General features: G+C 38.0%; 2 protein-coding genes and 1 long non-coding RNA gene across 4 annotated transcripts in view; 1 reads left to right on the top strand and 2 right to left on the bottom strand.

Moving 5' to 3' along the window:
- Window positions 1-1,841, top strand: part of LOC110200843 (uncharacterized) — a 61,380-nt gene extending 59,539 nt beyond the window's left edge. The window contains exons 4-5 of the long non-coding RNA XR_013486020.1: window positions 401-474; window positions 1,710-1,841. This is a non-coding gene — a long non-coding RNA (uncharacterized LOC110200843). The remainder of the gene's footprint in view (window positions 1-400; window positions 475-1,709) is intronic.
- The window catches only part of LOC110198225 (PALM2-AKAP2 fusion protein), a 267,027-nt gene extending 258,142 nt beyond the window's left edge, over window positions 1-8,885 (bottom strand). The window contains exon 1 of the mRNA XM_078152851.1: window positions 8,802-8,885. The gene's annotated coding sequence lies outside the window, so the exon portion shown is untranslated. The remainder of the gene's footprint in view (window positions 1-8,801) is intronic.
- Window positions 8,585-25,392, bottom strand: part of PALM2AKAP2 (PALM2 and AKAP2 fusion) — a 262,368-nt gene continuing 245,560 nt past the window's right edge. The window contains exons 6-7 of one of the 2 annotated variants that reach the window (XM_020976223.2): window positions 23,549-23,650; window positions 8,585-9,509 (exon numbers count right to left, since the gene is read on the bottom strand). In XM_020976223.2, the coding sequence (XP_020831882.1) occupies window positions 8,758-9,509; window positions 23,549-23,650 (854 nt within the window). In that variant the 3' untranslated portion in view covers window positions 8,585-8,757. The remainder of the gene's footprint in view (window positions 9,510-23,548; window positions 23,651-25,392) is intronic. The other variant, XM_020976226.2, reaches the window with a different exon arrangement.

Raw genomic sequence — 25,392 nt, 5'->3', positions numbered from 1 at the left:
ATCGCTACCTGTCAATATATAGTAAAATCCAACACTTTGATAAGTGCTATAGCTCTCAATCCAGACACCCACAGAGACTTCCCTACAAGAAACGTCAAGGGGACTGCCTACCTAAGTAAATTGTCTCAAGGTTTAGTCCTGATTTACTGAAACTCTCAGTACCTGAAGAATGTGCTAAGTGCTTAAGGTGAGGCAAAGTCTTTAAATGAGAAGAAAAGGGATGGCTTTATCCAGACATATATAGAATAAGAGATTGGGGCTGGATGGGATAGAAAGCAGCAGTGAGGTGAATTAGTAGTCCTGGGTGAAAGCTACCAGCCATGGAGCAGTCAGTACAGAACATGAACTCAGAACAGTTGTTAGTGTTTATTTGTTTACTGAACAGCCTTCTCCATTACAGCATGTCACCCCAATACAGAAGATCTTGGCAAAGCGGGAACTGAAAAGAATCTGAGCACGGAGACACAGAGGTAGGTGCAGTGAAAAGGCAGTTTATTTTCTATTAATACTGTACAGAGGAAAAGAGAGAAGCCACAGTTACAGTTTGACTGTCTCTGGCAGTGTTATTTCTGATGTCTTTTTTTGTTGTTATTAATCTGTAGGAGACAGAACAGTCAATGTATGCTTCAGGTTACAAAGTTCAGCAGCTAGCCCAGAAATTCTAATTCAGTGTGAGCACAACAGGTCCCCTTTCCCCCCTCCCCCAACAAAAGTGGATCTATTTACATGTATAAGGCTCACCCAAAATGAGCAGCTAAAGCTGAAAATTTCCATCGACAACCTACATTCAGTGTAAAGCTGCATTTTACACAACATTTTCTTAAACCCCTGTAAGAACCAAATGTATCTAGGTTTGAAGTTTGAGAAGAGGAAAAATATGCACCCCCTCCATTCCCTTGCCCCACCAAACCCCAGCAACCAACCAACCATAAAATAATAGGAACTTCTTTCCATTTTCTGAAACATCATTTCACTCCACTGGATTCTTTTTGTTCTAACCAGGACTTATGCTTTGTCCTCTACTGCATGAGCTGTTGCTAGCTGCTGCAAAACCAAGGAGACACATTTTCTCTCTGAGAGATGCTTTCCCTGCTCTAAGACAAAGCAGGCTTTTAGAGATCAGCTCTTATGGACAATTGCACGGTGCTCCTCTCACTAGACTTTGGTTGCACAGATGCTTCTGTTACAGAGGTGCTCATCCAAAATAATGGCTGATCTTGAGTGGGACCTATTTGAAAAGAGCCCAAATGACATACAAGAGAAAACTGGACAGGACATGGGAGGGCTTCTCTCCTTCATTAGACTGTGAATGCCTTGGGAGCGCTGGCTTTTCTTTTTTAAAACCTTTCTTTGTGTCTCCAGCACTTAGGACAGTGCCTGACTTATTGCAGATACTTAATAAGTGCTTGTTAGCTAGACTTCTGGTAACTTTCTGAAACCAACTGAGGAGTCTATTTGTTTGATCAGATAAAATACTAACTGCTACTAAATCACCCTTTTTTGTTTGTTTGTTTTGTTTTATGCAGTGACTAAGAATGAGAAATCTAAATCCTCAAAGGAGATTCAGAGGGCTAAATGCAAAATGCATCCTTTAGGGTCTAGTTTCCTCAGGTCTGAAGAAAGCTATCTGTGCTTGGAAACTGTGTAAAGATGCGAGATGTAGGCAACTTTTTTTAAATGTTCGTGTTTTTTTTTTTTTTAATAGGTAGTGTTGACTGAGCTATGATGTTGCACCTGGGGAAGATCTGGGGAAAACTAAGGACATGTGCAATTAGGAATGGTGACATTCAGCAGAAAGAATGAATTTGAAAGCTTTGGGGTACATTTCACAACAGGTTGGAAATCACTCATATATGGAGAATAAGAATTATTCTATTGTTTTAAATATGTTCTCTTTCTCCACTGATATTTATAAGGCAGAATATCAGGATACTGTAATTTGTAGCTTTTGTCGTTTTATGCATTTATGGACAGATCTTAGGCACACAGATGTTTCTGAAATGCCAACAAAATACAGCATAGTGATTTTTTCATTCAACTTCAACTATACTGTTATTCCTGAAATCATTGAGAAAATTTGACTCGGATCCCTCCTGGACTTTATTAACCTATTAGATATCCATAGCTGCTGGGAAGTTATTAATTCTTTCAAAGGATCAATTGATGAGATACCACCGCTGGTATAATTAAATTATTTTTAAAAAATGTTATCTGATCTAATGCTAGGTATGAAAAAATTCTATCTTTTGGTCAGTGTTGGCTGAAAACAGTGCTACAGTGGAAAAGAATGCTAAATCTGGACCAGTGCATGAATTTGGACTCCAGCTCTGATGTTCACCACTGGGGTGACTTAGGCAAGTCATTTAACCTCGATGTGTCTTAGTTTCCTCATCTGTAAAATGAGATTGGACTAGATGATCTCTGAGATCTCTTCCAGCTCTGTCATTCTATGGACAATCCCACCACCTGTTTTTATTTAGTGGTAAGGCAGGGTCAATAATCTCTCTGACAAAGGTATCTGTGAACCTGTTTCTGGAACCCAAGGCTTGGGTGAGCTCTGTAAAGCCCACTGCAAAACTGTCATCCTAATAGTGGGGTGGAAATGATTCCATTTGTCAAGAATGCAGTGTTTTCAAACTAAGTTTACAGAATATGTTATCTCATTAGAAAAATATTATTCCTCTAAAAAATACATAAATGTAAAATACTACATTATGTTACCTCTCTTCACTTATTTCCATAGCACATTATTAATAGTATTAGGCAAAGTTAATGACTCTTCTTTGAAACTAGACATCAACAATGGATTTCCCTTAATATGTCTCATGCCATTCTTATTGTGCTTAATTAAAAAGAAAAAGAAAAAAAAGCTCTCTTAGACCTAGATATATACTATCACTATACTACCAACTCTGGGCAAGAGCAGCAAAACCAACAGCAAGTTGGCTACTAAATGTTTTTCACTGGCACTACCATATTATGAGGGTGTCAGTAACTAAGGTGAATTTCAGTATATCTTCAATATATCTTTCAGAAACATGAATAAATGTTCTATTAATATTACACTGCAGAAATTATTGCAACTACACATTTAGATAGAGGAATAAGAGTGTGTAGAAATGCATACACTATAGATAATGATTTTCATATGGGAGAAAGCCCTGGCAGGAATTCTCTAGGACAAAAATGAAACTTTACCTTAGTTACTGACTCCTAAATATAGGATATGGCAGCATAATATAATGACAAGAGTCCTGGCCTGGGATTCTATTCTCAGCTCTTTCATTAATTGTGTTATCCTTGGTTAGTAATTTCCTCTGTCTGCACCCCAATTTCCTCTTCTGTAAAATGAGGAGATTTGATAAGATGACCTCTGATGTCCCTTTGAGCTCTGACATGCTATATTTCTATGGTATCACAAATTCAAATAGGAACACAGAAAGATGTCCGATTGGCTGGTACAGATACAAAGATACTGCCTACATTATAGACCCTGTAGATCACTTGTGCTCATGGGAATTTTTTTGTGTGTGTCTTAAGGATCCTGGATTTTAATTACATTTCAGAGGAGGCTTGGGCTCTGACACTTGCACTAAGGGGTTGCAAAAGAGAATGTTGTGTTTATACAGCTTTGGAATACAGCCTGAATTATTGAAAAGGACAGAAAAGAAGAAAAATAAATAGAGTACTAAGGCAAACAGTCAAATGGTCCATCAGACCTATTTTATCATTCATTTAGGTAACTTCACAAAGGCAAATCAGATAAGTTCTGTAAACATAAACCATACAGTACATCAGCTATAGGTAAACGAATAGAAAGCCACCCTGTAATTCTTTTCTTTCTGTACTTCTATTCTCTTGTCCCAAGGGTCTTTTTTTTTTTAACTTTCTGACAAAAATTCAATGCTTTGCAAAAAACAAACAAAAAACAAAAAACCCAGCCCCAGATGAATGACGAACAGTGGGGAGGGGAAAAGAAATATCATGATACCCCAAAGTGTAGAAACTTAGAAAAAATTCACAAAGTATTTTTTTTAAGTTTCACAGGGAATCATTTTTTCCCTATTTAGTAAAAATGAATATTGAAAAATGTATTTTTTATAAAAGTTAAGGCTAACCATAATAATCATTGATGGAAGAATCATGCAGTTCAGTACATTTCACCATGTAAGGAGTTTTTCATGTTGCAGTTTTGATCTACATATATTTAACTTTTAATGGAGTTCGGGAGTTGAGGTCCTCTTAAGTAAAAAACAAACAAAAACCCCAATAAACTTTTCTAAAGATTAAGCTTGAAAACTTGCTCTGTATCCTTCATGATGTGGAGTATAAAGGTCCTTGAGGGCAGGGCCTACTTGTTTTCCTCTATAGCCCCACTGTCTAGGTCAGTGCTTGGCACACAGTAGGTGCTTAATGAATGCTTCTCAAATGAATGAAAGAATGGAGCTTTTGTTTGGATCTTGATTGTGCAGGTAGGTATCCATGTTCAACTTCTAGAAGGTTTTTTTTTAAATAAAAAGAAGTATTATGTAGTGAGTTTGGTGGAACTATGAAAAATGCAGTCTGATTTCCTAATTATGATCCAAAATAGGAAATCTTGGTGACAAGTCAGTGCTATAGGCAAATGCTCAATTCAATGCAACGTTATCATAAAAATTCTTCATTTTCAGAAAAGACCAGGCCTGGTGTACATAAGTCAAAGAAATGGGAAAAAAATCTAGTCCAGCTGATTCTCCATAGTTGTCTACACCCAGTGGGACTGATATTCCCAGGTTCTCTGAATGGGTTAACTGTGGCAAAGATGATAAATCAAATCTTCTGACTAAGACTTGTCCTATTCAGACTTGCTTAAGCACTAGGTGTGTTTCTGAAAAATTGTCAACAGGTAGGATTTTGGATAATCACATCCTATTTTAAATGCAGAGAGAAACCTGTGACTTAACTTTATGATGCTGGTTGTGAAAACACAACACTGCCTTTAAAAACTTTTCCATCAATATACTAGAGTTCCTGCAAGTAGATGAGTCTCTGGTTGGTAAAACCATATATCACAATCCTCACTTTACAAAGCAAGGATTGACATAGAGAGAAGATCACCCTCTCTTTAAAAAATTCCCATACTTCTACATTCTGGATAAAAATTAAAATATATCTTAGTAAAAACTGTGATAATATTTATCCATCGTTCTACTATACAGGGTTTTTTATCAAGGTCATTACACTTTTGCAATTATCTGCACACCAGGACAATTTCCTTCTCCTTAAGCAGTAAATTTGCACTGCTGATGAGGTATTTTCCGGTGGATTTTCTACAGTTTCTGAAATGCAAATTATAACAAGGACACAGGATGGAAGGCAAACTGTATTTTTTTTTAACCTTGCCTGAATTCTAGAGATATTCATGTTTTATGCAGGTGATTGGTTTTCTGTTCATCAAAAATTTTTCCAAAATTAGTTAAAAAAGGACACTTACTTTGTCCTTAGGGTAGATGTTTTTCATCACCTGGACAAAAGAGTAAATGCAAATTCGACTTCTTTTTTTTTTTAATTAGCATTTCAAAATGTGCCCAAATGACTTCTGAAGGTATTTGGCTTGCTTGAAAGCCACTGAATGATGTCTAATTACTCTGGGGGCCTCAAGCAGGAAAGTTTTTATTTCAGTTTTAAGTATAGTTTTAGAGAACTCTCATCATAACTCAATGCAACTTCTGTAGGTTAAGTCTACAGATATAAAATATACAGTTATTGGCAATGGAGGCACAATTTCAGCATCTCCCAATTTTCCTCCAGTACTTGTTTCTTGAGAATGAAAATTACAAAATTTACTTAGGATGAAAAAAAGCCTTAGGCTTTAGGAGTCAAAGGAATCAAAAAGCCATGTTTGAACTGTTTAGTAAACTTTTAATGACTATATTCATGGGATCTGTAAACATATTTTAAAAATATTTCCAATATAACTTTTTCCTTTATAATCTACATATTTTATATTATACATTTAAAATAATAATTCTGAAGAGGGGGTCCATGGATTTCACCAGATTGCTGAGGGTCTATGACACACATAAACAGAGAAGGTTAAGAACCCCTGATGTAAAGGAATACTGTTGGCTTTGAAGAGAATGATACCACATACAACATTGTAGCTAAAGGCAGAAAATCTAACAAGAGCAACCGTGAAGAACAATTAGGAGTTTCATGACTTTGGGGTCTCTTTATACATGTCTAGTATTTAGAACCTGAAAGCTGAGTGAGACTATGCCTTGATTACAGGTATTGGCTGAACCTCTGTCCCTGTTGGGAAGTAAAAGATGTGAGAAGTTCAAAGACTTAAATGATTCTTCCTAAGCATGAATGACTTTAATAAAGATGGAAGTGAGAACATTTTAATTTTAAAACTATTGACTAATCAGGCTTGTAACTACAATGATAAATAAAAATCTAATTTATTTAATTTGCTAATTGTTATTTTTCTACTCTGGATATTAGTTGATTTGGGGGGACTTTAGAAGTGGAAAACATTCTTTAAACACACAAGGTATTATTTGGGAATAACTCAGGCACTTGTGGAAGCTGGAATTTCTTCCAGGTCACAGCTTTTTACTTGGGAGAATTAGACTCAGTGTTTTTGGAAAGTACCAAAAAAAAATGCTAAACTTAAGCTATCATTCTATATTTATCTGCTCATGGCTTAAAAAAAAAAACCCCAAACCATATTGGATAGTTCAAAGTCTTGAATAAATTGAAAAAGATAAGTTACAACATGCTTTCATGCTGTTTCTTCTCTACAATAAAACACAAAAATAATGTATTGTCAAAACCAAGATGCTCTGTTTTAAGCTAGTTTATTTCTTTTAAACTGGATGTTTTCTCTTTTCATACAGGCAGGTATCTGCCTATAAATTGCCCTGGCTGATTATCTCATTGAATTTTAAAATAAATATTAATTTGTAGACCGGAATATAATTGAGGTTAGCCAAGTTTACTTCAAACAAAGTTTGGCTTCTAAATTAGACAGCTTTTTCAAAGGCAGTTATTTTGGCAAACCACATCTTTTAGAACTTCTCATCCTCAAGTGGCTATAACCTCCCCATGGAATAAAAAAAACTACCCCTTTCAATTTCATTCATCTGTAAAATTAAAGCTAACATAATTGACGTCATATTCTGGAAAACTGTATACAAAATACTTTGGGGCCATAAGTTGCTTCTAAAAACACAAAAGATGTCATGCAGATAACAACATTTACTCTTCTAAATAAAAATAAACCTAATGTCAGGCCAAGAAATTAAAATTGGAAATAAAAAAATGTTTTCACATACTAGTATCAAGCAAGTTGTCACTGGGGCCAATTCAGCCAATACTGGGTCTATATTCACAAAACTGCCTTTTAAAAATTTGTATTGGTCCCCCTCAGAAATTGGATCTGGTCATTTGATCTCAGATCTAGCTCAATATTTATGGAGCTTTCTTAGTCTTTCATTTTGTGGTAGAGTGGGCAAGATTTCATGCTGAAGTTATCTATAAAGCACTGTAACTTGGACAGAAAGAAAAGAACACAGAGTGTATGTAGATTCAGCAGTTAATGCATTTAAAGCACCATCCATGGTAGAAGAGAAATATCATAGAAAACAAGCTTAGGTTGGAAACACTATTTGAGAAATATGGTCACTTGAGAGAGATTCTTTAAAATAATCCCTTTGTTAAAATGTCAGAAAACAGCCATGAAAAAAACACACACATGTCTTAATAGAAAAATTTACTTTTCTCTTTTTGAGAGAATAGAAACTAGATCATGTTTCTGTCGTCTGCCTCCTTCAAGTCTGGAGATAAGTCAATATGTAAAACAATGTTTGTTTCATGTTCTTAGAAAATTTTTTTAAAATGGCAGCTTTTATACACAGAGATCATCAGCTGTGATGGACAGTTCCTGACAGGTTATGGAATGAGTATCTAAATTTCATTTTGGTTGAACGATGGATTCTTTTCATTGTCCAGTTCATTTCAGTTTTCACTGAAGGAAATATGTAGCTGCACAATACTGTAATCTGGAAGCTTAAGTCAGGTTAAAAGAGGATGAAGCATCACCCTCTATCCCTAACACCTAGGTATAACCAACAGCATTTTATCACTCATGACCTAAAAATGGAGGCTCATGTTAAAAAGATTCATAAAAAGTCTTGGGGACAGGTTAGGACTATATTTTAGAAACATGCCACAGAATTAAAAAAAAAACCCTAACAAATATTCTATTTCAGGGAAAGGACTTAAGGCTACTACATATAAGTGGCTAACTGAACAGCAGACTTCAACAAAGCAGTATAAATTTGAGTCAGTTTTTCAGACCCACATCAAAGTGTGTGTGTGTGTGTGTGTGTGTGTGTGTGTGTGTGTGTGTGTGTGTATGTGTGTGAGAGAGAGAGAGAGAGAGAAAGAAAGAAAGGAGAGAGAGAGAGTAAAGCAACTCCATAAGAAAAAAAAACCATAAGATAAATATAATTACACATCCTTCGCCCCTTGATTGGGAAAACTGGTAAGAAAAAAAAGTAAAAGAGAAAGAATACATTTGATGGAGGTAAAAGCAAAATAAGAACATCATGGTTCAGTTTATTGAGGAAAGCGAAATCAAAGCCATCCACCTGCAAGGCAATGAAGGCCTTTACTTCCAGTTCACAGTATTGCAGTTAGTTGTACAAAGAGGTCTATGTAAGTGACAGAGGGAGCAGAGGCTCCTCAGAAGGAGAGAGGAGAGAGAAGTGGTCACATGACAACACAGCACTGACAGCGTTTTTTCTTTTGGGTACCTGGAACTGGTTCTGTGGCCAGGCTTTCTTCCTTCACGTCAGGGGAGGAGGGCTCTGTGGTGTCCGAGATGGGCTTCCCGGAGACAAGCTCGGCGGCATTTCCGTCAATAGTGGACACGTCTGTCACTGTCTTCTCTCGAAGTGACTTCTCATCGTCTTCGTCGATGAGCACCAATTCAGCTTTGATGGTCTCGTCATACCCTAGCACCTTTTTAGCCTCTTCTTCACCCTCTATGTTTTGGTAGCCCATGAAAATCATGGTCACTGGCTGGTCCATGCTCCCATCTGGGACTTCAGCTCTAGGGACTTTCGCCTGTCGTTCTAGGCTCTCGGCAGAATAGTCTTTCCGTGATTTGTGGACCATTTCTAACTTTGCCTCCTTGCAGAGCATCTGTTCGTTTGTTTGGCCGAGTCTCCCGTCTACTATCACAGTCCTCTCCGACAAAGCCTTTGCTTCATGTCCTCCTCTAATGTTTGATTGTCCAGCTTTCTGAATAAATTCATCTACATCCTTTGAGCTTAATTTATGAACTCCATTCTCTACCACGGTACCTCCCGAGTGCACCTCATAGACTACTTTGGTACCATCATCATAGACTTTGGCTCCTCTCTGATGGACCCCCTCTGGGCCAATGGTTGATGTAGAGAGAATCTTGGTCTCTCCTGTCTGTTTGTCTTTCTCCACATTAATTTCCATGGCGTACACAGCTTGAATGAAAACAAGAGAGGAAGTGCATGTTACAACAAAAAAAGCCAGTGAATGGTTAATTGCCAAACAGACCAAAAAAAAAAAGTTATCGTGCCCTTTTGCCTATCAAGCTATTTCTAAGTGCCAAGCATCCTGTGTGTTAAGAGTAAGGTACATATGGTGAATACAGATGGTTACAGAGAATACAGCAGTATGTGCATTACAAAGACAAGTATAGTAAAGAGGTACCACACATCAGTAGTGATGAGCCTGTCAGTCCTGTGCAAAGGAAGTTCAGTTAAGAGAGAGCCATGAATGACTGCTTAAGATGCAGTGCCATGTGATGCATTAAGACTGGCAATATGCAAGCTGACCTTTATTATGGGGCTTACCTCCTACTGACAGAAGAAGGGAGAATTTTTAAAAGTACTTAACATTCAAGTGGACTAACTCTAAAGTGTCAAAGCCCTCTGGCCATTTTCCCTCAGAGGCCTTTGCCCATTTCCAACTTCCCCTCTATCTTCTTTGATGCCAGGATTCTGAAGTTAGGGGCTCTCTCAGAGCTCTTTCATATTTTACTCCAAATAAAGTAAAAAAAAAAAACAACAACCCCCCCCCCCAAGCATTTTTTAAAGCTGTGGAAATCTTCAGGTGATGTGAGCACTTGAGACACTTAGCTTCCTTTCTAAATAAATGACTAGAAGTGGGGGCAAGACGAGTATGGGAAGGATGGTCATTGGAGATCTAGTTGCAGGCTCCAGTCCTGAAGACCACAAACCCTTCTGCCCACTATAGCATTGCTCAAAAGGCACTGAGAACAATTCAGAGTTGAATCAGTCACTTGAACATGTGTGATGAAGAAAAATGAAAATATACCATTTCTGGAAGAAGATAAGGCAATCTGCATGCTGGTCACATTTTTTTTTAAAGACTACAATAAAAAATTCAGTTTTGTCTCTTCAAGGCATCCGATCATTAAAGTTTTACTTAATCCAAAGGAATCTTATTTTTTCCTCAAGAGGACACCTAACCTTTGTCTCTGTCTCTCTCTCTCTCTCTCTCTCTCTCTCTCTCTCACACACACACACACACACACACACACACACACACAAAATGTACTCACACAGAGCAGTGGTTAAAAAAGCAGCTAGACAGCTAGGCAGCGCAGTAGATAATGCACCGACCCTGGAGTCAGGAAGACTTGAATTCAAATGTGATACTTACTAGCTGTGTGACCCTGGGCAAGTCCCTTAACCTGTTTGGGCTTCAGTTTCTTCATTTGTAAAATAAGGCGTTTGGACTACAATGCTTCTGAGAGATCCTTTTCCATTTTAAATTTTTGATCTTAAAAATCTATCTTCAATTGTTTAAGAGTACAGCAGAGCAGTTGCACTCTGGGAAAGTAGGAGGTTAAGTTCCAAAGTAAGCCTTTCTAAATAGACAAAACTACTCCCAGAAAATCCCAACAGTCACCCATAAAGTATAGAACAGTACTATTAAACAATTGTTGCTGGAAAAGGATAGTGTCTCTGTAAAAGAGGGCAGTCTGTATCACAGAGTAGTAGAGCTGAGAAAACAGCTGATTTTGAATTGTATTTTTCATGAATCCTTATGAATGAGAGGTTCTTAAACTTTTTGGTCTCAGGACCCCAAAGAGCTTTTGTTAACGTGGGGTTATATCTACTGATATTTACCATACTAGAAATTAAAGGTGCTAAAATTTTTTAAAATTGTTAATTCATTTAAAATAATAGTAAACTTATTACATCTAAATATAAATAAAATTTTTATTAAAATAGGTGTATTTTCCAAAACAAATAATTCTAATGAGAAAAGTGGCATTGTTTTACATATTTTTGCAAACTTCTTTGATGTTTGGCTTAATAGGAGATAGGTGGATTCTCATATCTGTTTCTATATTGAATCTGTTGTGATAAGTTATTTTGGTTGAAGAACATCTGGTTTCTCACAGATAATATAGTTGGAAAAGGAAAGAGAATTTTAATAAGCATATAATGTCTTAGTTTTATTACAAAAAATAATAATTTTTGTATTATTATTGTTGAATAATAATAATAATTATTATTCAATAATTATTGAATTATTGAAAGGGTGTCAGGGATAGCCAGGGGTCCATTAAATACACTGGAGAACTTATGACTTTAGCTAATGATCAGAAGACAGGTGGGAACAAGGACTTGTAGTTAAATAGAAGAAAGTAAAACAGGTGAAAACTTAGCTGGCAGGAAAACTAATGATGGGGGAAGCCCTTGAAAGGGCATTTGAGGGGTTACATCTCCTTATAACTTTCTTCTTGTTTCATAATGAAAAAAAAAAGACATAGATACATTGAAAGTCTTCCAGTTTATCAGAAGTGCTAGAATGGCCAGCTAAGGCTGTCCCTCTCATGAACTCTACCAGCTTTTAAGTAGGATGATGAGAGTGTCTATGGGTGTGATGAAGAGAAGATTGTATATTAACTCAGTGCCGGGAGCATGCAGGCAGGAGGCTGAAAGAGAAGTAGATTTAAGATTGTAATTTTAATGCAAGGATGCTTCATCTTTCTTATGTCATAGACCCCTTTGGCAGTCTGGTGAAGCTTATTGACCCTTCTGTGAATAATATTTTTAATTGCATAAAATAAAATATACAGGATGACAAAGGAACCAATGGTTAGTGAAAATAAAGATTTTTTTTCCCCATCCAAATTTACAGACTCCCAAAATCCATATATCAACCCAGGTAATGAACCCCTTATCTCATGTCTTACTCTGGGGCTTATTGAGAAAGGCAGTTGTAATTATTGTACCATTTAAACTTTTATTCTTCTATGTACCTGTGTATCTATCTATCTATCTATCTATCTATCTATCTATCTATCTATCTATCTGTCCATCCATCTGTCCCCTCTGTCTGTCTCTCTATGTATGAATGTAGCTGAGTGGATCTAGTTGAATTCCAATGAGTTAAATGGCATAGGATTTGCCTGAGCCTATGATGTTAGAGTTGAAAGCAACTTTAAAGAAGTCATTTAGTAAAATTCCTCACTTTATATATGAGGAATCTGGGCCCCAGAAAAGTTCAGAGACTTGCCCAAGTCCACATACACGTTGAGGCACAAAGTTGGTCCAATATAACTCCACTGTGCATCCTACCCTGCCAGAGCCACGTCATTTGCCATAACAAACTGCAAATCTGGTCTAAGATAAAGTAACGTAAATTTCTATGTAATAGTTTGTATTGGATTAATGCAATGCAATTCTATCAGGGTCCTTTTTTGTTTCTCCTGCTTCAGGAGAAACATCTCTGAAAGTCAGAGGCATAGACTTTCAGCACATATATATGGAGGTTCTTGGGAATGACAAGGGTTCAGTGGACCTTGAGTCAGCTTCAATGCAGCCAGGCCTCTTGCCTTGCGAAGGGGAGAAGCCCACTGAAAGAGAAATCACACACATGGTAGAAATGAGCGAGGGTTTTATGAGCATTCCTGAAGACAGAAGCCAGCTAAGAAGAGAACGATTGGGAAAAGAAGCAAGCTCAGTGGAAGAATGAAGTAAACCGTGGGACAATTCTTTAAAAGGGAGGTCTATAAATCTGTTTACTTTAGTACGAACACATTTCAATGGTCCATCTTGAATATGCTTGAATGACAATAAACATTTGTATACAGATACATGCATGTATGTCACATACACTTAAAGCTTGATGCCTCTGCTTCCTCACCACATACTCTCTCTTTTACCCTTTGCAGAAGAGTGGTTTTAACCCTATCACTCTTGCGAAACCAATCTCTAAGGTCACCTGTGACCATCTCATTGCCAAATCCAAGGTCCTTTTTCTTTTGTTTTAAAGTCTCATACTTTCTGGTCTTCTCTGTAGCGTCTGACACTATTGATCCCTCTCTTCTATTGGATACTCTCCTCTTCTCCTTTGGTTTTTACTCTCCTGGTTCTCCTCCTACCTCTCAAACAACTTCTTTTACTCTTTCACTGACTCTTTATCCTTTTCCTAATACCTTCAAGGAAGATGAACTGCAAGGTTTAGTTCCTAGTATCTCTTCTCTCTATAACCCTTTCCCCTGGCAATCACACGTAGTCTCATGGCTTCCACTACTATCTCTGTACAGAATATTCCTAAATCTTTAAGTCCAGCCGTGACATCTCTTTTGAGCTTCAGACCCGCAATTCCAACTGCCTTTAAGCTGTTTCCGCCTGGATGTCTTACCACATCAACATATCCCAAGGTAAGGTTTTTTTCTTTCCCTTGCTTGTCATCAAAAGAGTCTTGCTAATTCCACTTCTATGCTATTGCTCAAAACCATCCCCTCTTTTATATTTTCACTGCAACCAACCTAGAGAAGGTCATTTTAGTATTGTTCACCTCATTTTTTGCAATAGTCTTCAAACACATGTTCCTACCTCTCTTCTCTCCCCATCTAATTTATTTTTCTACGCAATGCCAGACTAGGGTTCCTTATTAATAGATCTAATCATGTCATGCCTTTGCTTGAAAATCTTCAGTGGCTTCCTGTGTTTTACCAAGTAAAGTTCAATCTACTTTGCTTAGCATTCAAAGCTTTCCACAAACTGATGCTATTATACTTTCCCAGGCTTTTATTCTAGTAGTATAAGACAGTGTTATATAACACTCCATTACATATACTCTACCCTCTAGCCAAGCTGAATTATTCTTTTCCCTCAGGACACACATTGGATTTTCCTACCTATGCTTGTCTCTGTGCCTCTGCTATTTATTTTCTTATTGTTCAGTCATTTTTTTCAGTCGGGTCTGACTCTTTGTGATCCCATATAGAGTTTTCTTGGCAAAGATACTGAAGTGATTTTTTACAGCTCATTTTACAGATAAAGAAACAGAGGCAAACAGGGTTAACTGACTTGCCTGGGATCACACAGACAGTAAGTTCCTGAGGCCAGATTTGAACTCATGGAGACGAGTCTTCCTCACACCAGTCCAGCACTCTATCCACTTTGCCACCTAGCTGCTCCAATTATTTACTACTCATCATTTGCCCAGAGCAAATGCTAACTCCTTCAGGAAGACTTCTCTCCTTTATCTCTTTACCTTCCCACCCTTCCTAACCTTGGATCTCAGCACTTAGTTTCGAACCTCTCTAATACAGTTGTAACGTGTTATAGTTATTTGTGCATATGTTTTATTTCTCTATGAGATGGTAAGTTTCATGAAAGAATGGATCTTTCGTCATGCAGAGTGGAAAGAGATCTGAACATGGAGTATAAGAATTTAACTTTGCTACTTAACCCTTGTGTGGTTTAACCTCTTCCTCATTTGTAAAATGAGGGGTTAGATTAGATGATCTCTAGGTTTCCTTCTAGTTCAAGATTTATAATTTTATGAAATGGATGCATCTTCTCCAAGACCCAACATGGTGCCTTTCACATAGAAAGTGCATAATAAATGCTGTTAAATCGAATGCTCCAAGGATCCATGACTGGGGTGGGGCCTCTTAAGATGAACCTCTCTAAACTTAGCCTAGGCTAGTCAATCAACGAAAGATACACAGTCTATTACTGAATCTGAACTCAAAGCCTTTCTAGTCTGGTAGGAAATGTCAGAACTTGTACTCTCATTATCACAACCATAAAGAACCCAAGGACACCTCTGTACCAGGTGGAGGCAATGAAGGAAAAGAGTTACTCTCAGACCATCTCCAATCCACTGGCAACTTGGACTCCACTCCTCAGTCTCCCAGCTCTGATAGGTGAGCCTTTTGTCTCATCTTGAAGGGAACCAGACCTCCATGCAGGGGCAGATTGGAGCCAACTCTAACTGGCTTGAAGAAGTTGATTGTTAAATTTTCAGTGTGAGCACTGATAATTCAGAAATCTGTAATTATTAACAAATCAGGGCTTGACTTAGTGTTTTCTTGATTATCTAGATTTAAGAAAGTATCGATAATTTGGATTAAATTTAAAAGTGTGTGTGCATAATTTTTTTTTCTGGAAAGCCTGGCTGTTAAACATTTACCAGCACACCCCTGCCTCCATGACACTTCCTGTGGTTTCTTATATATACCTAGCATTTATTTATATAGCACTTTAAGTTTTGCAAAGTACTTTACAAATATTATCTCATTTTATCTTCACAACAACCCTGATAAAGTGCTATTATTATCCCCATTTTACAGATGAGGAAACTGAAGGAGATAGAGGTTAAGTGACTTGCCCAGGGTCACATAGCTAGTAAGTATCTGAAGCCTGATTTGAACTTAGGACTTCCTGATTCTAGCCTGCAGTCTACTCACTGTGCTATCCAACTGCCTCTAGGCAGTTCCTCACCATCTTTCCCATGGGTACCCTTTCTAGCACCCTTTTATGAGTTATCTTTCTCCATTGAAATGTAAGCTTATTGAGGACAGAGACCACCCTGTTTACTCTGTAGTTATATCCCTAGTGCTTTCATAGTGCCTAGCACGTAGTAAGTACTTAACAAATGATCTTTCCTCCTTTCCTTCCTTCCTGTATACATACGTATGTATACATACGCACACATTTAAGTTGTGTGTGTATATACACTATGCTTGCCTCTCTCATTTTCACCCTCAATGTTAGAGAATTGGCCACTAAATGTTTGGCCACATCAGCTTATAAAGACCATCTACTAATAAATGGAGGGATCTGAGATTTATATCTACTGAGGGAGGGAGTATGCAGGGAAATCATGAATCTTCAGCATATTCACTTTACCAGTAATTCATATGCTGCACACAGTATATATTTCCAGAGGCAGTGTGGTATAGTAGACAGATTGGTACAGCAGAGGATTGCTCTGAGACTAGGAAGATGTGGGTTTAAGTCTGCCTTGGGCACATACTAACTGTGTGACTGTGGGCATGTTACTTAACCTCTTGGTGCTCCCAGCACCTCTATAAAGACTCTTAAGTCACAGTTTATTGGCACTGATAGAAATTGTTTTCTCATTGGGAGTTCTTCATGATAAGGAGATCACAGATGTATTCCCCTGCTCCCCATGTTTATTAATGTGTATGCTGATATCTATAAATATATATTTATACATATATATACAAATTACTTTTAAATAATTGTCTTTCACTCCTTATAACCAGTGAGGTGGCTGGGGAGACGTTATTTTCATTGCAAAGATGAGGACAATAAGACACAAAATGGTTAAATGACTTACTTGCCAAGGGGCCCACAGCAAGTGAACAGAAGCAGAGCTAGCATTACATTCTGTGGCCTCTGGGTTTAGTTTGGCTAATGAATAATGCAGGTGGGCTATACAATATCCCCCCAATCCCTCTTATCATGAGGACAGCACAGAGATTAGGTGGTATAGTGAGGGTAATGTCCAAGTATGGGCTTCAGTGGGCGTGAGGCTCCTTGCTAAGTTAGAGAGTCAGGGCAAAGATTGGGGATTGAGGATTGTGGGAGGTAGGAGGAAGTGAGGCAGAAGGGGTTTGGGGGCATGAAGGACTTACAACTATGCCCTGTGGCTCTAGGAATACTTTTTTCTTATCTCACTTTTATTCTTCAACCATTCCATGTTATCTCTAGATACAAAGGGAGCACAGTAGATACAGCACTGGGCCTGGCGTCAGAAAGACAGAATTTGAATCTGGCTCCAGTCCCTCACTAGTTATATGACCCTGGGCAAGTCACTAAACCTCTGTCTGCCTCAGTTTCCTCAGTGGTAAAATGGGGATTTCACAGGTTATTATGAGGATCAAACGAGATATTTGTAAAGTGCTTAGCATGGTGCCTGGCACGTGACATGCCTCTTTCTTTCTAACAGGTTTGAAAATGAAAGGGAATTCAATTTAGTACTATTGGGAATATACAGAGGGGGAAAACCAAGACCTTCTAACATGGAAATGACTCACATTCAAGGGCATACACAAATTAGAATCAACAAATTAGCATGAATGATGTATGCACTGCTGTTGTTTAGTTGTTTTCAGTCCTGTGACACCATTTAGCAAAGATACTGGAGTGGTTTGTTATTTCTTTCTCCAACTCATTTTACAGATAAGGAAACTGAGGCAAACAGGATTAAGTGACTTGCGCAGGGACACACAGCTATTAAGTGTCTGAGGCTGGATTTGAACTCCGGTTCTCCTTTCTCCAGGGCAGCTGCTTTATCCACTGTGCCGCCTAACTGCTCACGGGAGTTTCTTTTAGAATAATTTATTTAAATCAAACAATATGATTTCATCTTCGTATAGTTCAGAATGTTATCCAAGCCAGTATCTCTCCCAATTTACTACTTTTAAAAAGAAAAAAAAAGACTCAATTTCGGTTAAGGAAAAATTTGTTGCTCTTGCACAGATTAAATCGCAGATGTTGATTTTTAAAAATTATCTCCTGGATGGCCCTTTCAATGACTGACCATCATCTTAATTAAGTGAACTCTTTCTTTCAAGGGAGGAACACATCTTATGTATTTTATTACACTGTAGAACTGAGAAACAGAAGCAATGTGGTATAAAAAAATCCTGGGCTGGGAATCTGGAGACTCAAATTCTAGTTCCCAGCCTGCCTTTATCTTGTGGTTTTCCCCTTGGAGTAAATTACTTCCCAACTCAGCCTCAGTTTCTTCATTTGTACAATAAGTAATTAGACTTGACGATCTCTAAGCTCTGTTCCAGCCCTAATTCTGCTCCCTATTGCAATTACACACAGACCAAAACATTAGCTTCAAGTGAAGATATCAAATCCACCTCTTTCTTCGGGTTTTCTTCCAAAGGAACAACAAACACGGAATATGAGGTTACTGGAGTCATTCACACTTAGCCCCTCCAATATGTTGTCACTAATGGAAAACAGACTAGATGTTGTATATGTGCATCATGATGAATTAAATTTTATTATAACATGACCTTCTTCCCTTATAATGTGTGATAGAAGCCTACTTACTGTTACTTAAATTAATACTCTGCAGATCTGATGGATAAATCATGTATCTATTCGGTATGGTGTTCTGCACAGAAAAGAATGTAAATCAATACCAGTTGAATGAATGAGGGCAGAACAGAAGAAGGGAGACAAAGAAGGAAAAGAAAGAAGGAAAGGAAGGATAGGAAGAAACAAGAAAGGAAGGAAGGGAAGGAGGAAAGGGAAAGAAATGGAAGAGAAGGGAAGAGAAGAGAAAGAAAGAGAAGGAAAGAGAATGGAAAAAGAAACGAAGGAAGGAAGGAGAAAGGAATGGGACTGATGGCTACCTGTAATAATAATAGACAGCAAAGCACTTTATAAATATATCACTTGATCCTCACAGCAACACTGGGAGGTATGTGTTATTATTGTCCCCATTTTACTGATGAAGAAACTGAGGCAGGAGTAGTTAAGTTAATTATCCAGGATCATAAAGCTAGTATCTGAAGCCAAATTTAAAATCAGGCTTTTCTGACTCCAGATCCAGTGCTCTATACACTGAATCACCTAGTTGCCCCTAAGAAACTCTTCTCATAGTGAATGTGGATTCTCTCTGGTTAAGTATGTTTACATACACATTGGATAATAGTTTCCAAGTGGGAAGGAACCTCTGCAGTCACCTAATCCAACATCTTCATTTTATAGATGAGATATCTGAGGGCCAGGGCCATAAATCGACTTGTTAAATGTCACAGAAATAGCAAGCAACAGAGTTTGAATTCAAACCCTGGTCCTTTGACTCTAAAGAGGCATATCTCCATTTTCCATTTTACTATGTCTTCGCTAAAAGCACCATTTTTGGCCACTTCTCTTGACATTGGCGATATAAAAATATGGCTATTATTATCTCACCCATTACTATTATATTGTTGCTAATAATAATTCAGAGTGGTATCTCTCTTTCAATTCAGATATTGATCTAGAACAGAGGTGTTGTGTGCAGGCCACATGTAGGCCACCACAGCACTCCAACTGACGGGGATTAGGGGGGAGGTAGGGATTAAAATGTAACTGGAAGATATTTGACTAAATAAATAAAAATGCAATAAAACACAGATAATGTTAATATCTGTTTTTCTAAACCAATATATGCCCACAGGGATCCTTATGTATGGTTCAGTGGTTCCACTTCTCCTTGAGTTTGACACTATTGATCTGGAACAATGAAAGAACAGTCTATTATTTGTCTCAGAGTCAAAATTTGGATAATATTTGACTATTTACCTCACAAATTTGTGAGGAAAGTGGTTTGCAGACCTTAAAGTGCTACAGAAAAGTGTTATTGCTATCTATTTACATTATTGGGATTGCTGAACTCTCATAGTATATTTAAGCATGAGGGAGGAGATTTGTATTGCTGCTCAAAAATATTTAGTTTCTTCCTAATGTCTATTGTCCAAAGCTCAAACGATTTTTTCCTGGCATCCTCTATTCTCTTCTCTTTGGAACATCTTCATTCTCTCCTTGAGTAGGCAAAAGTTACAGTGGGAAGAAAGAACACTGGCTTCCAAGTCAGAATATATGGGTTCAAATTCTCCATTGGATACTTGTTATTATATATTGTAATATTATAATAATATAAATTGTTATTTATTATTTTTCATTATTTGTGTATAATGTTATATATTATTAGCTTTGTGTGAGGTCACACAAAATCATTTAACCTTTCTGGGCCTTATTTGCTCTGCTGTAAAATGAAGAGATCGGACTTCCACTTACGTATCTGTGGTCCTAAAATGCTGAATCTCCACGTCCTCTTAATTCTGCAGCTAGCATTTATATAATGCTTTGAAGTCTGCAAAGCACTTCACAAATTTATTTCACTTGATCAACAACTCTGGGAGGTAGATGCTATTATTGTCCCTATTTTACAGATGAGGAACCTGAGGCATAGAAAGGCTAAGTGACTAGTCCAGGGTTATACAGGTAGTGATTGAAACTGGATTTGAAAAGTTCAACACATAATAATAATAATTATGATAGCTAGCATGTATATAGTGCCTACTATGTGCCAGAGACTATGCTAAGTACTTTACAATTTTTATCTCATTTGGTTCTCACAGCAACCCTGAGGGATAAGTGCTATTATCAGCCCCATTTAACAGATGAGGAAACAGGCAAACAAAGGTCAAATGACTTGCTTAGGGTTACATAGCTATTAGATTTTAACTAAGATCTTCTTGTCTCCTGGCTCAGTGCAACCTAGCTAATTACTTAACTTCCTTCAGAAAGCCTTCTTTGATCCTTGATTGAGACATCTTATATTTAAAGAGTACTTTGTTTTATACATTTCTAATGCACTTACTGTGCGTTATTACTGTGTTTTATTATCTGGGATATATTTTGACCCCTTATTTCATTAAGTCCCATAAGAGGTGGGATTCAGACTTACCTAACTTTATCATCACAGTATTCCACATAGAGTAGGCATCTAAAATATTTAAATGTTGAATGAATGAAAAGAATGCAGGTGCATATGCATTTAATTTTCTTAATGATGATAAATTTCTATGCACTTGAATGGTACAACCACTGAAAGCAATCTTCTCTTGTGGATTGACTTTTTTCCATCTTTATTTTTTCATCATCTCTTATTCTGTCTGTACTGTGATTTCTTTGGAGGGAGGGGAGATTTGAATGTCAGGAAACGACTAAGAAAGGGATCTATACACAAGTGATTTTCAAAACAAAGAAATGAAAAATGGAGCCTACAACCAATGAGATACCCAATAACAAAAGGAATGACCAGTTAATAAATTGTGCTGACCTCATAAGAACTTTCTCTCTTCCTCTGGCACCATTACACAAACTCTTCATGTTCAGGAAGCCAAACTTCTCATTTTGCATGTAAACTTTTAGCCATTTAACCTCAGGGTGATACTCCAATGCTAACCACATTCAGATTTACTAATGACTATAAATTTAAGTGAGAGCCAAATCCAATGTCCTGCTTGCAGGTTTCAAATTCTGGTTTTGTAAGTAATAAATAAATGCTTAACTGTGGAAATCTACTCTTTTGTGATTTTATAGTTACAATATGCTCAGTAGGTTAGTATGTGAGGGGCTATGGAAATGTAGAGGGGAGCTAGGTGGTGCAGCGAATAGAGTGCAGGGCCTGGAGTCAGGAAGACTGAGCTCCCTGAGTTCAGATTTGTCCTCAGACACTTACTAGATGTGTGACCCTGGACAAGTCACTTAACGCCGTTTGCCTCAGTTTCCTCATCTGTAAAATGACCTGGAGAAGGAGATGGCAAACCACTCCAGTATCTTTGCCAAGAAAACCCCAAATGGGGTCACAAAGAGTGGGGCACAAAACAGATGACTGAACAACAACAGCAAAATGGAGATGTAGAGAGGCAGAGTCAGGTATTAGATAGAGGGCTGGCCGTGGAGTTAGGAAGACCTGGGTTATAACACAGATTAGCTGTGGACAACTCTCTAAGACTGTAAGTTACAGATAAATTATGTATGTGCAATGGTAAATCCTTGGATTACATGCCTCTCCCTCTTTCCCTCCCTCCTAATTCAGCCTACAAAGTAAATTTAACAGTTTATTAGTTTTACTTAGGGCAGATAGGGGGCACAGTGGATAGAGTGCGGGCTTGAAGTCAGACGACTCATCTTCCTGAGTTCAAATCCAGCCTCAGACACTTACTAGCTGTGACGCTGGGCAAGTCACTTCACCCTGTTTGCCTCAGTCTCCTCATCTATAAAATGAGCTGGAGAAGGAAACTGCAAACCATTCCAGTATCTCTGCCAAGAAAACCCCAAAATGGGGTCACAAAAAATACTACCAAAAAAAAATTTTTCAATGCATTTTCAATGCATTCATCTTCATATACCAATAACAGATTTTCTGTACCACGGCACCTGTACCAAATGAGTTTATATTTATATTATCTTTTTGAGTTTATATTTATATTAAAGTGATTGATGTGTGTAGGTGTGCACTAGTTTGAGCAAATTCTTTATAAAAGCTCTAATTTATAGAAAACAAACATTACAAACTAAAATGATGTGGACTAAGCTAGATCATCCCTATGATCTCTTCCAACTCTAAAATTCCATGATTTTATGTTTCTTCTCTTTATGAGGAAGGGCAGAGTGGTATATACAGAAGGCAGGAAGATCCAGATTCAATTCTACCTCTGACATGTACTGGCTGTGAGACCTTAGGCAATTCACTTAACGTCTAAATGTTCTAGGCAACTTTCTAAGACTATGAGAAGCAGAGAAGATGCCAACCTGCATTAGTAGAAGAAGCGTCCTCATCCAAGAGCTCATTCCAAGGAAATCACAGGTCCAGTCCCTGTCCTTTTATAAAAGGTTTCACCAAAGAGTTCCTTTAAATAGCAAGCTCTCCTAGCACACTGAAAGCATGATTTGATATGTTGTTTGTTTTTAAATCAACTTATGTTCAACTTTACTGAACACATCTACTATATGAAATGAGGCATACACACATGTACATAATCTGACTAGTACATCACTTTGGAAACATCTATAAATACAAGAAACAACAGCAAAAAAAAAAATACATATTCTTTGAAGGGATATGACTTTTTCTTCAGAGACCAGTAAAATTAAGAATGACCGTACCCACTTGTCTCTTTGAGAGTGAGTGTGTGTGTGTGTGTGTGTGTGTGTGTATAGATAAAGAATTCCCAAAGTATTGGATAATATACTTAAATAGACCATTTAAAATACCATACACAGATCTTAGACCTTGTTCTCCTCTCTGGCTGAGTTCCAACTGGAGTAAATGTAAGTCACTGAAGAGAGGATAGTGATATTTAATTCATACAGACTTATTTGGACATAGTGACAGAGATAAAGCAGAGTGATGAACAAGGCAGACAAATACACAAATTCCAAAAGGGACTCTCCCAACCCCTAATATTACTGGTTTCACTGTGGTGACCTCTCATAGGGTCACAAGATACTAAAGATATTTCTTTTCTTTGCCTCACACAGTTCTTGGGAGGGGGCTTGCTTGAGAAAGGATGTCCAACAAGACTTAGTCCGGAAGAAAGGCATCTGGGTGAGAGGGCCATCATTAAAGTTATCAGGGAAAAAAGGACACCGGCCCTGGTTTGGCTTTCATAAACACAGAATTCCTCCAGACTTACCAGCTACCCTGCTCGTCCCGTCTTGCTCAGGAGATGATTCTGTTGTTCGTGAATAGAGGATTGGCAAGTCAGGGGGCTGGGTGGAAATGTAATTTACTGCATCTAGCGTCAGAGAACAGGGAACACAATTAGGGACAGTGGCTTCACTGCTTAGGCAGCAGCATGCTCACTTATCAGCCACACACAATAGACATCAGGGCTTCCCACTGAATAACTGGATAAGGCAAACAAAATGTAGAGCCATTTGCCCAGGGACTAGGTCTCAATAGGCTAGCTGAGGTAGGAGGGAATTGGTCCAGATGAGTCCAGCTCTGGGACCATTGCGTGTATTCAATTATTTGTCAGGAGGTTTTGGATCTAGCAAAGCACTGACCTCGAAAAGGATATAAAGAGATAGGGACAGCCTGGTGGCACTGATGAATGAGCGATGTCTAAATAAACCGGTGTAACGTACTATTTTAAAATACATCTTGGGTTTGCCTTCTATAGGAGAAAGACTAATAGTTAATTGACTCATTACTACTGATATTTTTGGATATGTGTTCAAATGTCATAGAATTTGTTCTCTGAAATCAATACTGCAGACAATCCGGTTTAACTGGTGAAGATGAGTAGTGAGATTCGGATGAACTCACATTGACTTGTACCTCAGAAACTCAACCTATTGGAAAGGAGCTGTCTTTTTATTCGTTTATTCATTTATTTATTTATCTATCTATCTGTCTGTCTGTCTATTTATTTATTTATTTTTTGGGTCAGGCGTTGCTATTAAGTGATTTGTCCAGGGTCACACAGCCAGTAAGTACTATGTGTCTGAGGCTGAATTTGAGCTGAGGTCCTCTTGACTCCAGGGCCAGCGTTCTATCCACTGCACCACCTAGCTGCCCCAAAGGAGCTGTCTTCAAGTGACATGGGCTAACTTGGGAGGAAATAGCCTCCCTTCCTTGCCCTTCTGTGTACAGAAGCTGCAGCTAGGTGGGGCAGGAGATAGAATGCAGGGTCTTGAGTCAAAAAGACTCACCTTTCTGAGTTCAAATCCAGCCTCAGACATGTACTAGCTGTGTGACCCTGGACAAGTCACTTCACTCTGTTTGCCTCAGTCTTCTCATCGGCAAAATAAGCTGGGGAATGAAATGACAAACTATTCCAGTACCTTTGCCAAGAAGACCCCAAACAGAGTCATGAAGAGTTGGACATGACTTTAAAATGACTGAAAAATACCATATAGAAGCTGGATGAACACCTCACAGGGATCCCTGTTCAAGTATAGATTGGATTAGGTGACATCTGATATACCTTCTCACCCTAGGAGTACTGTGATTCTGAGATGCTGGCTTCCTGAGGTCATTTTTATGAAGATAAATATGGTAGTATTCTGCAGAATGAACTGGAGGTGGAGAGACCAGTTGGGAGGCAGATGGGGGTAGTTCAGGCTTGAAGGAGCCAGGGTCTGAACTAAGATGGCACTAGGCTCAAGAATTCAGGGTATGACTGTTCTATGCAAAGCAGTGATGAGATTCCATGAGTATTACAACTATTAGAGGTATAATTGGGGTTTTGAACCCTAAGTCTATTATTTGTTACTAAATATTCTCGGAGGTGATGAAGCCTCTCTAAGAAGAAACTAGTCTGTGAGAAGAAAATAAGCAGGAAATTATCCCTCTTTCATAATAACTGATATTTTACAGAATGCTTTTAAGGTCTGCAAAGAACTTTCCAGTATTAGCTCAATTTAGCCTCACATTTTACAGATGGAGTTCTTTCCCATCCTAATTCACAGACCCCCTGAGGTCTATCTCTGTTAAGAGAGAAAGATGGCCTTAGGAAGCTTGAGTTCAAATCAT

This window comes from Phascolarctos cinereus, unplaced genomic scaffold, assembly GCF_003287225.1.
Source record: "Phascolarctos cinereus isolate Bilbo 61053 unplaced genomic scaffold, phaCin_HiC Scaffold_4;HRSCAF=312, whole genome shotgun sequence".
Classification (NCBI taxonomy): domain Eukaryota; kingdom Metazoa; phylum Chordata; class Mammalia; order Diprotodontia; family Phascolarctidae; genus Phascolarctos; species Phascolarctos cinereus.
The sequence above is the reverse complement of the archived record's forward strand: the minus strand, read 5'-3'. Positions and strand labels throughout refer to the sequence as shown.